We start from the raw sequence: 16,436 nt of genomic DNA, 5'->3' as shown, positions 1-16,436 counted from the left end.
CATCCTCACGGACAGAACTAAAATCCAAAATGTATATCAAAAACTGGAGAATGGATCAAAAAATCAAGAGACTAAAATGGAAAATGAGTCTAGTGCAAATTGCTGGGAGGAAAAGTGAGCTGCACACATGCAAATAGGAGCACAAAGGCAGGGCAGAAGCTCTGCAGAAGAGGCTGTGGAGTCCAAATGCATCCCACACTGGCCCTGGATCTGCAGGTGATGTTGGTGTGGATGATGATTAACATCTCATTAGGTCTGCTGGGGATTTTTAAGAGCATGTTAGACAAATCTGCAAGGATATTTGATCCCTAGTTGTTGGAGAGGCTGGGCTACGTGATCACTTAGGTTACTGCAGCCTTATTGTGCCATAATGCTGCCACTGGTCCACTTCTTCTGGAGTCTTTTTTCTCAGAATTGGCTTAGGCCAAATGTCATTGTAAATATTAGGACAGGAAAAGGGAAGGAAACGGAGATTTTTTTTTTAAGTAATTCTTTTGTTTGCGTCGTTGGTAGGCCTACCACTTCCATTTTGTGGGCTGCTTCCGTGTCTTCTCTCTCTGCCATCTCCAGAAAGGTTACATCAGACCTGGTAAAGGGGTTGAAGAAGAGCAAGAAGGAAGGTTAAAAGGTACAGCAGTGTTTCTGCACAAGGAACAGTTACACACATCCAAGCCATTCAGTTGGAAGGAGACAACTCAAGCGCTCTAGGATGGAGCCCGTCTTCCCCTTTGCCCTGGAGGAGGTGACTGAGAAGCGATAGTTCACCGTGTCCTGTGGCGCAGGCAGCAGAGGTGTCCATCGCCAGGGACCCGAATGAAGCTGGAGAGGAGCAAGAACATACTCTTGCTGCTTGTGAGTGAATCAGGCAACCCACTGTGTACCAGGAGTTTCCGTGGTTCCAAAACACAACAGGACACATTATTGGAGGAAAAAATGGGCTGATGGGGACAAAAACAAGGCCTCCCGCTGGGGACCCGCGAGCGGCAGTGTGTGGGGGGCTCTGGACCCCACGGGGGGTGCCTCACCGTGGAGCATGTGGCTGATAATCCTCTTTTCCCAAACATCTGCTGTTGGCTGTTACTGGAGACAAGATCATGGGCTGGTCTGTCCCATAATGATCCTGCTTATGTGAAAACCTGAGGCCTATTTATGCCTCATCTCACACCAATCTATTGCCTAATGTTTAGAAACATTTCTGAAAATGCTGTCCAGATGATACTATGAGATACTTTCATTTCCAGAAAGCTGACAGGCACATGCAGGTCCCTGCTGTGCCTCATGAGATGCATGAACAAAGACTTGCGCTACAGCCTGAAAAGTACAGAGCGAGCAAGACCACAGCCAGGCCTTGGCTGGTTTGAGAAAGCCAAGTTCATAGAAAAGGAAGTCCAAACAGGTCCTTTCATTGCCAGCTTTCATGGGCTGGGCTGGCTGCCTCTCCAACCTCCTTTTCCGAACTTGGTGCTTTCCTGGCCGCCTGCTTCGCTCTGTGTTAGCAGAGGGTGTTTTTACTCCACGGATCGATTCCCAGGTGTGAGAAATGTCGCAGGTTTGGAGCAAAGGCCAATGCACACGGAGGTGCCTGTGCCAGAAGGGGCACTGGGCTGGAAGGGGGACTGTGTGTGTACGTGTGTGTGTTCCCCTGGAGCACACCCCACGCAGCCCGGCTGGCAGCCTCCTGCAGGCAGCAGCGCTGGCGGCTGATGCTTCACAGCCTGTGCTTCACATCCCCGCCGGAGCGATGGGCACCCACCACGTGTCCCTCCTGCTACTTTCTAAACCCCTGGAAACGCCATTATTTGGTCCCTCAGCATCTGTACTGTATTTTAAAATAAACCACCAGAGGAAGAATACATATTCAAAAAAATTTCTTAATTTATTGTAAATTCTCCTTTCATCTGCGCTGCAATTCCAGTGTTCTGCACATTAATAAATATACATTTGTTAAAAAACCAAACAAACTCCAGTGTCTAATCTGCCATAAAGCTTTTAAAAAGTCATAAAAATAGGTTTTAATTTTTTGTCATTAATACAACTGACCCTCATTTGCTGCAACAATTCTGATCAAAACAAAAACTACCTACATCTCGCTGGGACAAAATATACATACACAGATGTAGAAACAACTAGCGTGGGTTATACACAGCGCCTGAGCACACAGCCAAGTGCCAGACCCTCAAAACATTCACAACTCTTTTCAGTCGGAAAATGTCACACAGTACGTTGCATAATTTTTAAGGGAACGGCATCCTTCCTGCCTCTCCCCTGCCAAAGGCCGCCCCGATACATTGGAAAATGCACAGGAATATAATGAAACCAAGATTACAGTGTCTGTTATTTCATTTTTTCTCCTGCATTTTATTCAGCCTGGTTTTCTGTTTCTATTTTTCCGCCAATTTCATGCAGTTACACAAATGGCAGCCAGTATTTCCCCAAAGGGCAGCTCTGGCGAGTGAGGAGCTCCTGACAGCCGTGGCCACGGCCGTGCCACTGCTGCCCTTGGTCCCCGCCATGGGACGCCACCAGCAGAGCTCTGCCCCACGCTGCCAGATGCAAACTTCTTCACATCTTCTTTTTCCTTTTCTTGTAAACACTGCAGGAAGGTGAAGGTGCTGGACAGGCCACACTTAACTTTCCTGTGCTTGTGAAACCAGTGTATTTCCTGGGAAACATGAAACCTTAGGCCTTCCATGTGCTTTCTGAAACACCAAGAAGGCCAAGGCTTTGCCAAAGAGCTGGGCAGTGAAACCTGGACATCCCTGAAGACTCATATTTCTGCTTTGATGACCACGCCAGTGGGAAAGAAATTAACAGTAAAATAAAAAACTGCGCCTGGGGCAGAACTCGTCCCACGGGAGGAGGGAGGAGGAGCCTCTCCTTGGGACACGCAGAGCACTGGTTTGTTGCAGAGCCAGATCAAAGTCAAAACCTACCATACAATGACACCACTTGTTTTCTTGTTCTTGGTAAGGGAAATATTGATTTGCCATCTTCCAGAAAAGGACTGCGTTGAAATCTTAGATGAGGATATGACTTTTTCTAGTCCTGAAGTTCAGTTGCTGAACATTTCAAAGCACTTGAGAGAACAAGCCAAAACACCAAGACATGAAAAAAATAAACAAACATTTTTTGTGGGTTTATAAGACGTTATGAAAAAAATATACTGTGTCCTTAAAGTGTTCCAAAACCTGTCAACAAAACTTATAAATTATAGTAATGGATTTGGATGTAATCTTTACTGTATTACTTTGAAAACTGCATTGCATCTTAAGGTGGCTTTCATGCAAACCTCAGTTACTTTATCAAATGCCAAATTCAAGTAAAATTGTGCAATGTTCATATAAAAAATATCAAAACCTCTTTTAATTGATTTCCTATTATCAAATTAAGAAGATCAGTATAAATGTAAAATATACAAAGGAACTTTTTCTTTAGCAACACCATACAAAATATATAAAAGTATCTACACTTTTTATATATATATATAAAAGGATTTATTTTTTTCTTAAGACAATGTGTCCATAGGGGGACGGATTGAGATGCTGGCGTAGAAACAAAAGGACACTTGTTGGGATACTCCTCCCTAGAGCCCAGCAAGCTGACGGGTTCACACTGTAGCCGGACAAAACTCCACAAGAGGCGTCTCCTGGCGCTTGTCTTAAGGCTGATGGATTGACTTACTGTAGGTCTATATAACAACAACGTGTTTTTCTCGGTTCTCCCCAGTAGGTAAGCGGCCCCTGCAGCACTGTCCGCACCGTGAGCAGGTATCCGTCCCTCACAGTGCATCCCTGTGGCCATTTCCATGCGTTTCGGCACGGGTCTGTGCCGCGTACCCCGGAGCAGCCTGACGGCAGGCGCAGCCGGGCACCGTGTCTGGCCGCGGGCGGTCAGGAGCCTGCGCAGCGCGAAGCCGTGCGGGGATCAGCGCCCACCTTGTCCTCGCTACGCAGCCGCTCCGACGACGTCCGAGGGCGGCGACCCCGCGGCGAGGAGTCCAGAACCGCGCAGCAGCGGTCACCGTTTCCTGATGGTTCAAATTGAAGTTTCGTTACTGCCTCTGTTAGTGAGAAGAAGTAATCGTGCAGCTTAGGGTTAAACAGGAACAGGCAAACCACGCCACCCAAAACCACCTACTCCTCCTCAATAAAGGCTCATGCTAAGTGAAGTGACCATGCCTTGCCGATACAACACTTGCAGGGGGGATGCTGCCCTGGAGAGCTAAACCAGTTGGAAGAAACATTTCCAGGTCATCCACGAGAGACACACTCTTCAGAGGAAGCTCTGTGGAGGGCCTGTGTTTGGCTAATCCTTAGGCGAAGGTGCAAGGTTCACACCCAAATCTTACAAGTTGTTAGAAACCTGGTATTTCAGACAGATTCATGCAATCTGCTGTCCAACGGCAGAACTTTACAGTATGAAAAAGGTACAGAGATAGAACAGTTGCTTAGCTCAACAAGTTGGCCAATTATTCTCCAGTAATGCCTGTTACTACCAGGTAGCAGCAAGTAGATATTGCTTCTTAAAGAGATCTTTCTTTCCTGGCTAATGAGGATACAGTTCCCAGCAACTCAAAATTGTATTTTTACATTGAGCTGGCAATGGTCTGTGCACCCAGAGACAGCATGGGTGTTTAAAGCATGGTGGGACAATGTCAGAGTTAGAGCTGGATGAGAAATTTTCTCTCGGTTTGGAGAAAGAATGAAATTATTATTTGTGTTAATAAAAGGAAAACCGTGTGTAAAATGTTTGTGCAGGCTTTACCTATGGCCGTTGTCCTCATTTTAATTGCAAGAATTATGATGAGTAACGAGATTTCTGAGAATACCCTTCGGCTGAGGGCTTGTGTCTTTTGTTAATATTTGATTTAGTTTACAACGGCAAACACACACACACCAATTGCCATGCAGTGGGTGGGAATCATGCATCTGGTAATTGACCATCAATAGCTTGACGTGACACTTTCTCTGCAGCCTTTGGATCTCCTGCCCCAGCAATGGTTTCCCTCTGCCCAGCTGGACACCCAGCCTATGCTCCCCCCTGCCTAGTTCCCTTCCCCCACAGAACACTGGGCTTCCTCACGGGTTCTCTCCGCTCGAGTCTTGTCCCACCTGTCCTCCTCCACACTGGCTGCCCGATACCCACAATAGCTCTTGCTGGTCTTACTGGACATGCACCAAGAGGTGCTGCTCCACATTTGCCCTGCACTTACCCTCTTCCTTGGGTGCCTGGTAACGGCCACATTATAATTAACTGTACCCCACTAGCTGAAAGGCCCAAAAATTCAGAGCATGCCATGGTGACTAGTGCCTGAGATACCTCTGTCGACCTTCTCATCAGTGAAACACCATGGCTCTGGGACACGGTATGGACAAGCCACCACAGGAGTCACTGGTGAAGGACTCTGGTCCAGTCACCAGGTGAAATCCTTGCTCATGTGGGAGTTTAGGGCTGGAAAGCGAAGGGAGAGGCCAGAGTCAGACAGGTCTGCCAGGCCATCCCAACGTGGCACTTACTCTGAGTCTGAGGTGTCAGCATGTCCTGTTCCCACGTGGAGGCTCATGGCCATGCCGTTGAGCTGGTCTCGAGACTGCTCCCTCCGAGCATTTTTTATTGTCACCCCTGAGTCCGAGGGAGAGTGGACCCCATCATTTGTCCCCAGGGAAGCAGTCCTGGATGAGATCGTGGTCTGATTGTAATCTGACAGCTTTTCCCGCAGCCGATTCTTCATATTCTTATCCACCAGCGGGGGAGGGTAGGTGACTTTATTTTTTAAGATGCCTGTTATGGAAAAGAGGGAATAATGAGAACTTTGAAGAGTATCACTGAATTTCAAGCTGAACACATCCAAGAAGTGACACTTTATATTTCTTGATCAGATTTCTAGTTTGTCACTTTATTTCAAAACCAAAAGCTTAGACTACAGCAACTACCTACTAGCTTCCCATGGTGTATCTGGTTACACAGGTTGGAACCATTTGGGAAGTGTTCTTCCCCAATAAAGGTATCATATGAACTAATTAAGGTTCATTAACTCCCTGGTCTCCCAGTCTGGCTATGAGGCCCGGTTGGCTGCGCTACCTTTCCTCTGCTCCGGCTGCTGGTTATTTTGGTGGGACAGAGGTCTGTTCTCCTTTTGCTGCCCTTCATTCTCCTTGTCCTGCGGTGCTTCGTTGCTGTGGTTCACCTGGTTTTCCCTGTGAAGCTCTACGTTGACCTTGGTCTCGACTTTGAGTTTCTGTTTCCCAGCGGGGTCCTCACTGTCGCTGGCTGTGACGCACTCTGTGGGCCAATAGGGTTTCACATGATTGGGAAGGGTATCAACTGCAACGCAAAAAAACACTAGCTCGAAAACCACTCTTGACAGGTTTTCTCAACCACTGCCCAGCCGGTCCTGTTCCCCGTGGCTGGGGAGGAGTTGTGTGTCAAACCAGAGCGACACTTCAGATGATCCTTGCTGGACTGTGCTGCCCTTGGGGTGCAGCAACACCCAAAAAACATGCTTGGTAGGATGGCAGGGTGTCCAAACCTTCTTAGAGCAAGGTTGCTGGCTCCTTTACTGAGAGGTGTGACTCAAACCTGCTCTCTCAGCTCTCCAGGGCCAGAGATCACACTGGCTCCCTGGGGATGCCAGTTTTTGAGGGGCAAGGATACCTGAGGCACCTCGTGCTGTGTCGGCGCAGAGCACTAACACACAGCCTGGATGTCTGTCAGTCTAAGCTGACTTATCTTTAGGACAAGATGAACTGCACCTAGAAATGCCGGCACCCTGCCAGACAGTACTGATGTCAATGGCCAGTGATCGCCAACTCTTTAGCTCCGTCACCTCCCCAAACCCACTAAATCCACTTGCCCATATTGCATGAGGAGAGGTAGGTATTTCTTCCTTCTACCCTCAAAATAACGAGCTCCTTCCTCCTCTTCCTTCACATGAGACTTTGCTGACTGTACAGCTGAGGGGACCAGTCTGCAAAGCCCACTGACTGCCCTCTGCTTGAGTGCCCAAAGTTGCACATTTGCTCAAGCAGTCTTTTGCTTGCACTCAGTGCTTGCACCTCTGTGAACAAACCCCTCGGAGGAAGAAAGGTCTCTGAGCTGGAGCTCTGCAAAAGCAAGGCACAGCAGTAGGGATGCTTTCTCAGCCATGTGGTAATCTGAAAAATTTGTCCTGTCTACTCTTAAGCTATTTTAAAGAAGGGAATAAGCCCATTGCTCTCCCCTCGCACCAGGAGTACCTTTGGGTGTGCTGTGGAGCGGGCCACGTTCATTATTTTTGGAAGTGGACGTGTTCCACGTTTTCTCCGGCTCAAGCCCCTCTTCCTCACTGTCCGATGAATGGGAGGAGGCGTAAGAGCTGCTGTGTTCATCGAGGGACAGTTCGCTGTCAGAGTCTGAATCATGCTCTGCAAATGCAGAAAGGGGAAACACACTGATGAGAGTGCGGAGAGGAGCTGGACAAATCTACCTGACGAATGCAGGAAGAGAAAGAAAAGGCTGGTGTCTGGTGCAGGCCACACCAGCGATGAGCTCTTACATCTGTAGGTGTACATAGGATTAATTCACGAGGACTGTGGCATCCATCTCAGTAATTATGGGAAGTACAACTGCTTGGCTCAGCTAGCAGGCAGGACCTTTTATGTACATGGGAGGCGCAGAACAGAATGGGGAGGCTTTTTACACTATGTTTTAGAACAGTAACTCCACAGGATCTCAGTCAACACAACACACAAACCAAGGTACCTAGAAATGTCAAGAATCTGCAAATGCACTCTTAAAAATTGCTACAAGGCAACAAAATTTAACATCAAGACCCAAAACAAAATGAAGTCAGCAAGAGACACTTCTCGTTTTCTTGTACAAAACACATAACAGCAAGAGAGGATATTGCCTCAAGGTCTCAAACGTTAAAAGATCTCCAATTAAAAATCAAGAGCAACAGCACATAATTTCTGAGAAAGAGAGGGAATGCCAGAAAGTGTCAACAGCTGTGACAGCTGTCAGATTAAAACTGAACGATCACAAGAAGCAGATACATGATACTTCCATTCCAGGATTCCCTAGTAAAGCAACCATTGCATAGCTCGTTATGCCAACAGCATAACGAGAATCAGACACACCAAGTAAGACTAACTATTCTTCCTATTATAGAAGCCTTTGAAAAAAGTGCTGAGAGGAAAAATGTACACAACTGGGTCAAAGCATTTAGAAATAATTCTTACCATTGGATTTTGATGGATTCCTATGAAAAATGGAGGAATCTGCTTCAGTCTGACCAGCCCTTGCTTGACTTGAGGATCCACTGAGCTTATGAGCAGCCTCATCCCTTAGAGAATAAAAGCAGCGAACAACTTTTTGGTCACATTACTGTTCTTAACAACAAGTCAGACATGCAGATGTGATTCTTTTGGTCAAACGCAGACAGCTGCAGTGGATGCCAGCCAGCCTGTGCTTGGTTGTCAACACGGTCACTTTTACAGCCAGACATAGCTTATCCTGATGCTGCTGTCTGCCTTTGGTCACATGAATCATACTCCGAAACAGCCTGAAGTTAATAAGCTAAATCCCACTCCTTGAGACACAACTGAATTTTACCAGGCAAGCAGCACAGCCCATATAGTTAACCTAGTAGTTATGTTAACCACCGCACTGTTGGAACTCCCCACAGAAGACGCATGCAAAAGAAATGCACGGAAGAAAATTACAGCCACATAAACCAGAACTGTTAAGACATCAAATAAGAAGCATTTGAACTAAAACATTTCTGTTTTCCACAAAAGCAATGAAAAGGGAAAGGCAAGCACCTGAAAGCCATGCACCTGCCACCTGATTACCTGAGAATATAAGCAAGGTAGCTATTGTGGCTCTTGGCTGACCTGACGGTGCTTTCTAGGGAGACAGTGGATTCCCCAAGAGTTGTGCGATACATATTTGGTTCTTCTATGTATGTGTTGTTACAGTTCAGAGATCGCTGAAAGAAAAAAAAAGACACAAAGCAATAGTGAATGATCCTACCAGAAACCCTTGTTACGCACAAGTGCACTGAAAGTTTTGAAGGAACCAAGTGGTTTTTGATGCCAAGGAAAAAAATGATTTCCTCTCAAAAGTTTTAATTAAAAGAGTAATCAAAATTTTTGAGAGAGACCATCAGTAATCTTTGTATGAGTCACTGAAATTAATCAGACAATTTGCTTAACTATGGACAAGCCACCTATAAAAGTGTATTTAGGTAACATCTACCAGCAAGAGGATGTTTTTTCCCCAATGTTTTTTCCTTACAGTTAGCAGTGTAGCTCTTGTTGCAGTGGAATCATCTGGAAGAGGTTTCTTTCCAGTTAAAGTGTTCTTCAAGTGCTTCCTGACTTCTTTGTTAAATACACAGTGGAAGAAGAAAATGAACAGCCCCTGGATCATTTTAGAGAGGAAGAATAAATCTAAATTATTCATTACTACCAAACAAATGCAAACAGGTATTAGAGAACAGCTTTTCTGAAACAACCTGTGAATTCTAGTTCGCAGTCCATGATTTCAATAGCAATAACTATTTTCTGTCTTTGGCCGAAATGGCATTGATTGATCTCCTAGGACTTCTTCATAATTTACTTCTGTGTTCAAATGTGCATAAAGGGGCTGGGAAAACATACACAACGTGTCCCTCCAGGATTTACAGAGCAGAGCTTGTGGTAGCTGCCACCCTCCCTCGTTGTCTGGGAGGAAACGTTCTTCTCAAAATATCTAATGGGGACCCCAGTGTCCCACTGGAAGACACTGCAGGGGGTTCCAGGGCTGTCCTTGCGTTAAGATTTTAGAGCTTTTACACTGATGAAGAGACAAAATCAATAGCAGCACATAAAAAATACCATAGCCTTTGGAGAAAACCTCTGGAAATGGGGAAATTCTGTGGCTGGTGTCCTTTATGCTGTTGCTTAGAGAACTTTAGAAAGCTATGTAAAATGTGGAGAGACACTGCGGGCAGAGAGGTCCCAACTTTCACCCCATATGTTCCTGAGCTCAGCAATACCTCCTGGCGTGAAATCCCCAGGGCTGGGCAGTTGTTGGCTGCCAGGAACACGTGTTAACAGCTTTTGCTGAGGGCAGGGGGCACACATGTGTGTGCCTTCAGATGTGTTTGCTCTGAGGGAATTCATGCAGCTGCCAAATTGTTATCAGTTTTGGTTGGAGATATAGTACATAGAAGCCAATCACTCATGAAGTTGCAGCTGTACCAACATCACAAGATGTGTGCATTTCGTTATTTCAGCCAAAGCAATTGACTTCTAGAGAAACTTTAAACTTCAAGCTCACTTTCTAAACATTCAGTCAAATGCAATCTTAGCTGGCATTAGCACTTTGGGATTATTCATTAATAAAATGCACATTAATAAAATGCACATAAATGTCTCTGTAAAAATACAAGTTCAAAGAAGGCAATGACATGAAACACCACATACCACTGTGCCTCTCTGGGCAAGTTTGGAGAATTCCAGCTGCTGACTTTCCTTCCTCTCATCAGGTTTGTATTTAATTTTATTTTAGATTTGTGGAAGCCTGGTTTTACAGCCTGAGCATGTCTATTCGTTTCAGAGCATATCTGTTGCAGTGGCAAAATAACCTCGCTCCAGGCTGGCCTATCTGGTGTGCTTCCAGGGCACAGACACTCACTTCCAGAGGAGACCAACCTGACTTCTTTTTCTCTTTGCTTGCAATTTGTGGCTGTTGTGCTGCAGCTGACAAGAGTGGCCTGCTAGCAGTAGCTGTTTCAATACTGCAGGAACTCGACAAGACATTACTGCCATCCTTGGTAACGTTCCAGTTGTGACCAACAGGAAGCTTCATGACTACTTCTGTACCAGGTCTTCTACAAATAACTATGCTCTGCATCTTTAATCAACAAGTGTGCCCCTTAGGACAGGCAACCCAGTAAATCTCTAAAGAGACCAGTTGTATTTGAAAACCATTATTTGGCCCATTTTCTTAAATAGTAACTTCACTTGTAAAAGCCCTGAAGTTGGAACCATCCACTCTCGGTGAAATAAAATGATCTCTTGTTTGCAGTAGCAACAGAATGACTATGAACAATGCACATGAGGAAGACAGTAACAAAGAGTTTTGTCTCTAGAAAGATAAAGGTGTAATTGCCTACTATTATTTATCTGTCACAGGTTACAACAGTACAGCACTTTTCTTTATAATGACTAAAAGTGAGAGATGCAATTACGCGAACTTACGGTTTTGGTGAAAAGAACCCTCTTTTTGAGAAAAGAGAGCAAAAAAGTGTACTTGACATGTCTGTTCTTCTGAAGTTAGCTGGTGTTTAGCAGGTTTTTGGAGGTCCGGGTGCAGCAGTGTGCTCCCCAGGGTCTGCCACAGATGAGACGCCATCCCACTTACCTGCAGGCAGCTGAAAATGGCAAAGAGATAGTGGAAGGTCATGACGTCGCTGTTCACGGCCATCAGCCCCAGCAGCCACGTGGCGCTGACGAGCAGCAGGAGCAGGAACGCCGTCCGCAGCACAGACCTGTAACACAAGCACAGGGGCATCTGCAGCGCAACGGGACACGCGGGAAGAGCCCAGCACCTCCGCACGGGCCGTGCCACCTGCCTGAGGATTCACAACTGGAAAGGCCCTTTGGGAAAACATTCAGTGTTCACCAGCTCCCAGCTCTCTCACTGCACTACTCAATGACCCGGGATATTCAGGTAAAAAAAGGGTGTTTTCTTTTCAAGTTCATTTCTGAAGTTTTCTTAAAAAAAACCAGGCTCTTCACCAAGCCCAGGCTGTTCAGCCCTGTTGACCCTGAGGAAGAGATCAGGGCAGTAAACGGCCACATCTGTCTCACTTCTGTTTGTCAAGTTCACTCTCACATTCCTTCTCAATGTTACAGCCCAAGGTTTTGGATCGAGAACACTTAGGGGAATATTTGTTTGCTTAAAGACATTATTTCCACAGACACTTTTAAAAGATGGTCACAATTCTAGTGGTAGAAGTTTTGTATGATGAGTAAAATAGCTGCCATTAAGTAGCAATTATACTCCATTTGTTCGGGGAGATTTAAAAAAGAAACTTGAAAAAAATTACCCAACAGCTAGGGCTGAATAAATAGCTATAAAAAGCCTTTTGAAATCTCATAGAGCTACTTATTTGGGAAAAAAAAAGGGGGAGGGGGGCTGTCTTGCCACTAGCTAATCACATTTCATTTCACAGGTAAATTCTGAGCTTTGGGCAAAACAAACGTTAATGGGAACAGGTCGCCACAGCAGCTTGGGAAGGCGGCAGGTTTCAGCTTGCAAGGCTTTCTGCTTGTCCTACAGGGAGCGGGATGGGGGGAGAACGAACCCTTAACACGGGAACCTCAATGTGTCTCTGCCACGACATGGCTGGTCACCCAGGCATTAGTGAGGGGAGACCTTTCTGAGCCATAGGTGAACATGGGGAGACCCAGAATTATGTCTACCTGGGCATGCCATGGGTGTAGGTGAAGTGACAGGGTAGTGGGGAGTGTGATGAAAGATCTGAAGAACTGCAATGATCCCATCCAGACACCAGACCTTGCCTTGTCCCCTCCCTTCTCCTGCCTACACCTGGTGGTGGTGCAGAGCACCATGGTGGAGGTTTTACAAAGCCTTCAAGGGAACCCCGAGAGTAGGTGCTGGTGAAGCATCTTCAGTTGCCTCTACCAGTGCTGACTGTCTTCTCCAAATATTTATTTCCCACCCCAACACTTGCTTTTAGGCAATTCTGTCCCTTTATTATTCCTAACCAGAGGTTTTTCTACAGGTGTTTGAACCCAAACTTACGCAACTCCAGTTTTTTCAAATGAACGTTGCCTTCGTCTGCACGATGCCTTCATTGCCAGGATAAAGATGACGGTATTTATCTGAAAGGGGAATTGAAGCAACAGCATGGATTCCTTCTACAGTCGTTAGGGCACAGTTTTCAATGACAATGCAATTTTTATCTTAAAATGGCTTGTGGTGACAAGAATATTTTTTCTTCAATTCACACATCTCAGAGTTCCGAGATTCATCTTGTTTCAAGCCAACATAGTCAAGAACATCCTGCAACTTGATCTGAAACCCACTAAGCCAGCCCTACGCAAAGAGGTTCGAGTGAAACACAAACCCTCAAGAATGGCTGTCATTGTCCAGCCCATCTTGCTTCAGCTGGGTCAAAGCAGAACACAGTACCAGAGCACACATATAGCGATAATTCCTCTGAATAGTCCTTCAGCCTCTGATTTTCAGAGCTGGGATGTACTAGGGGGGTGGTGTATTTGCATTAGTCACTCATTGTGAATATCGATGATGGGAATTCATGCAGTTACTTTCTGAAACCATGCAGAGCTTTACCACCGCCACTGTTCCATTTCTGTGAGTTTCTAACTCAACTCCCTGTGGAGCGACAATGTGGTTTGTCCTCTTCGCTCTGAATCTGCCACTTGTTAATAACAATTGTGTTGGAAAAGACAGTGAACGGTTGGCTCCATGGTTGTATTCTCCAGCTATTACAAGCTCCTCTCTATTCCCTTCTCTGCAGCTTTCTCTTCTCCAGGCTGAAGGCTCCTAGTCCGCTTAGCTGCTCCTCCAGCAGGGGCTGTCCCATGTCTCTGATGACTCGTGACCCCAATCTATGCCACTTCCAGGTCTACTTCATACTTTTTGAGATGAGGAGACCAGACTTGGTATTCAAAACACAGTCACACCATGTATTTGTATCTTCTGGTGCTCTGTTACTGAGGGATGTTTTACATGAGAAATTAAACACCAGCCAATTCTTTTAAATTCCTGGAATCTGAATTATTTAATATTCCCTTAGGACTTCTGGATGAAGGGACTTGTTATGGCTTATTTTGATTTGTTTTATAAGCCTACCAACCAACCCTTGAAACATGCAACAAAGCAAAGAGGAAAAAATAAATATGATTCTGGCTATACAGCCATTGCCCCACAAGCAATCTTTGCACTGGCAAGCAGCCCTCTGATTTCCAGGAGTTCCGTTCATGTCTTACGTGTTTAAGCAAAAGAAGAAAGCTCGAGTACATCAGTTTCAAATGTAAAGAATACAGTTGCTTCACATTTTGACTATTGACAAAACATAAAAGAAAACATAGCAGTAAGGAAGAGACAGCTCAGGGTGTCAACTCCATCATACTTACAACTACAACAATTACAATGGGTCCAGCGAAACTCCAGATAAGGGTGTCATGAACAGACAACCAGCAGAAATCAGGGTTCCCATACCCTTGTGGATCCAGACCTACAGCAAGCCCTGGGTCACAAAATGGAGAGAAGGTACATCAGAAAGGTGTGGCTGATATCCTCTACATAAACAGGTGCATTTTCAAATCGCTGACAAACAAAATTATAGTGGCAAACTGTGTTCAACAGGACAGTCTAGAAGTAAAAAAATCAAGGCAAATATTGAAATATAACTTCCGTAAATCAAAACCTTTACACTGGTCACTCCATATCAAATGATACCACAAGTTTTGCCTACCGGAACAAAGCTCAGCTGCATAAAAATGACAATAAATGTAAGTCCTAAATTAATTCTGTTTCAGCACAGTTTTATAGTCATACTCACACAGTGTGATGAAGCCTCGAGGGTGAGTGACATGTTGAGGAATTTCAATAAGCCTATGCAGCAGAATGACATGAATCATAACTGAGGAGACGTCTATACTACAAAAAAAGCGCATTCTTAAGTGCCGTGAGCTTGCTGTCACTAAAATCACACCAGAAACAAAGGAACCTGGGAACTCATGGGAGTTAACTGCTTGAGCTCAGGTGGGATTCACTCTGAGCTGCCATCCCAGGTACCTCACCTTGCTTTCAGCACTGTCTGAAATGGAGGTTGCTAATGCCTCCAAGGCAATGGAGTTAAGAACACAACTTTTATTGTTTTATTTTTCAAAGCCTGGACTATTCCGAGAGTCTCTGAGTCCAACCTCCACCTGCTGATTTACAGTGCCATCTGATTTGGTGACTTGCACCTCGCCCATATGGCAAGGGTAGCAAGGGACTGGGATTGCTGCCTTTGACCTGCAGAGCCCTGCAGAGCTCTTCCTTCTTCAAGACACAGAAATCGATCCCTGCAAGGCCTATGGCCAATGACATATGGTAAATGGCTGCAGCATGTTGTCTGGGCACCGGGGGCACCTGTTGTGTTGAGCGTATGTCCTGACTCAGCCAGGCGGCCATGGCCGATGGCAGTGCCTTTCTCCACAAGAATTCATGTGCATTAATAAAAGTTTGTTTGTTTGTTTTTTAATTGAAGCCCATGTGCTTTGATGAAAAGACACTGAAAAAGGGAGAGGTAGCTGCGTTTCACTCTCACTGCTTAAAGCTGGCCCAAAGCCAATATTCACATCTGGTACAAGCCTATGGTCTATGAAAATTAAACTGGCTATTTGGCAAAGCAGTGGATATTGGATCTGTTTTCTCTGAAGTGTGGAATGAGATAGGACTGGTCTCCCTCCCTGCTCCCATTGGCCCTTCCACCACCTCCTTCAGCATTTGCCATCCACAAAGAATTAGCCATAAATGATTAAGGGGCCATAAAGTATTTTATACAGATGTAATTCTATAGACACAGCCTGTTTCCCAGGACTTGATTTCCCCATTAGTGGGAGTCAAACTACATTTTGACAAAACATCTGGCTCTAAGAGCAACTGGCAGTCAGCAACATTTTTTCACGCTCAAAATCCTACCTAAAGTTCTCCATTAAACAAATGGGGGGAACTGCAGTCTTCAGGTAGGCAGTTCAAATTTTACTAGAGTCAACAGCATATGAAATAACACTTTACCCAAAGGCAGAATTAAACCAATGCAATGTGATACAGAGGATCATTTTGGGACATCGATTAAGCTGCCGTGTGGTTGTCCTGAGCAAACTAAGCGTGTGGGCTGCAGGATGGCTCACTGATGGTGGCAGAAACTGGAGCCGGTCCTGTGGCTGAGCTGGGTGTCCTGTGGGGACCAGCACCCATCCCAGGAGCGTGTCAAGAGCATGTTGTGTGGATGTACTGTCATGGAATGTGCTGCTGGGGGGACATGTTTTGAACCTCTTGAGCTCTCGTGGGCTCAGCAGCCGCGTGTGACTCAGGTGATGGCGGTTCAGCCTCACCTCTCTCCTGACTCATCATCTCACTTAGTATTCACAGCAAATAGCAGACTTGGAAAGTGCCATTTTCTGGGCGATATTTGTTTTAGGGCAATGTAGGAACCTGTTTTGACACTGCAGTCTCCACGGTAAAGCAGTTACTGCACACACATGTCAGCCGGTTAGCATGTTGTCACAAAGACACGCAAACTGGAAGGGTCTTGCTGGGTGCCACATCCAGCCCTGTGCTCCTGAGGCGAGGAAGTCATCAAATTGCTCTTCTAGGTGGATTAAACTACATTTTAAAATGAGCAAGCTTAAAGCAAATGCAAAATA

At 45.6% G+C, this 16,436-nt stretch overlaps 1 protein-coding gene across 6 annotated transcripts in view; it reads right to left on the bottom strand.

The window, feature by feature from the left end:
• Nucleotides 1–3,802: 3,802 nt before the first annotated feature.
• Nucleotides 3,803–16,436, bottom strand: part of CELSR1 (cadherin EGF LAG seven-pass G-type receptor 1) — a 167,552-nt gene continuing 154,918 nt past the window's right edge. For 2 of the 6 annotated variants that reach the window (XM_065048976.1, XM_065048977.1), the window contains exons 26-35: nt 14,154–14,266; nt 12,796–12,875; nt 11,389–11,515; nt 9,277–9,402; nt 8,832–8,968; nt 8,220–8,323; nt 7,236–7,403; nt 6,082–6,324; nt 5,517–5,781; nt 3,803–4,060 (exon numbers count right to left, since the gene is read on the bottom strand). In XM_065048976.1, coding sequence (XP_064905048.1) covers nt 4,036–4,060; nt 5,517–5,781; nt 6,082–6,324; nt 7,236–7,403; nt 8,220–8,323; nt 8,832–8,968; nt 9,277–9,402; nt 11,389–11,515; nt 12,796–12,875; nt 14,154–14,266 — 1,388 coding nt within the window. In that variant the 3' untranslated portion in view covers nt 3,803–4,035. Of the gene's footprint in view, nt 4,061–5,512; nt 5,782–6,081; nt 6,325–7,235; nt 7,404–8,219; nt 8,324–8,831; nt 8,969–9,276; nt 9,403–11,388; nt 11,516–12,795; nt 12,876–14,153; nt 14,267–16,436 lie in introns of those variants that run through there. The other 4 variants (XM_065048980.1, XM_065048979.1, XM_065048978.1 and 1 more) reach the window with 4 other exon arrangements.

This window comes from Columba livia, chromosome 1 (assembly GCF_036013475.1).
Source record: "Columba livia isolate bColLiv1 breed racing homer chromosome 1, bColLiv1.pat.W.v2, whole genome shotgun sequence".
Taxonomy (NCBI): domain Eukaryota; kingdom Metazoa; phylum Chordata; class Aves; order Columbiformes; family Columbidae; genus Columba; species Columba livia.
The sequence above is the reverse complement of the archived record's forward strand: the minus strand, read 5'-3'. Positions and strand labels throughout refer to the sequence as shown.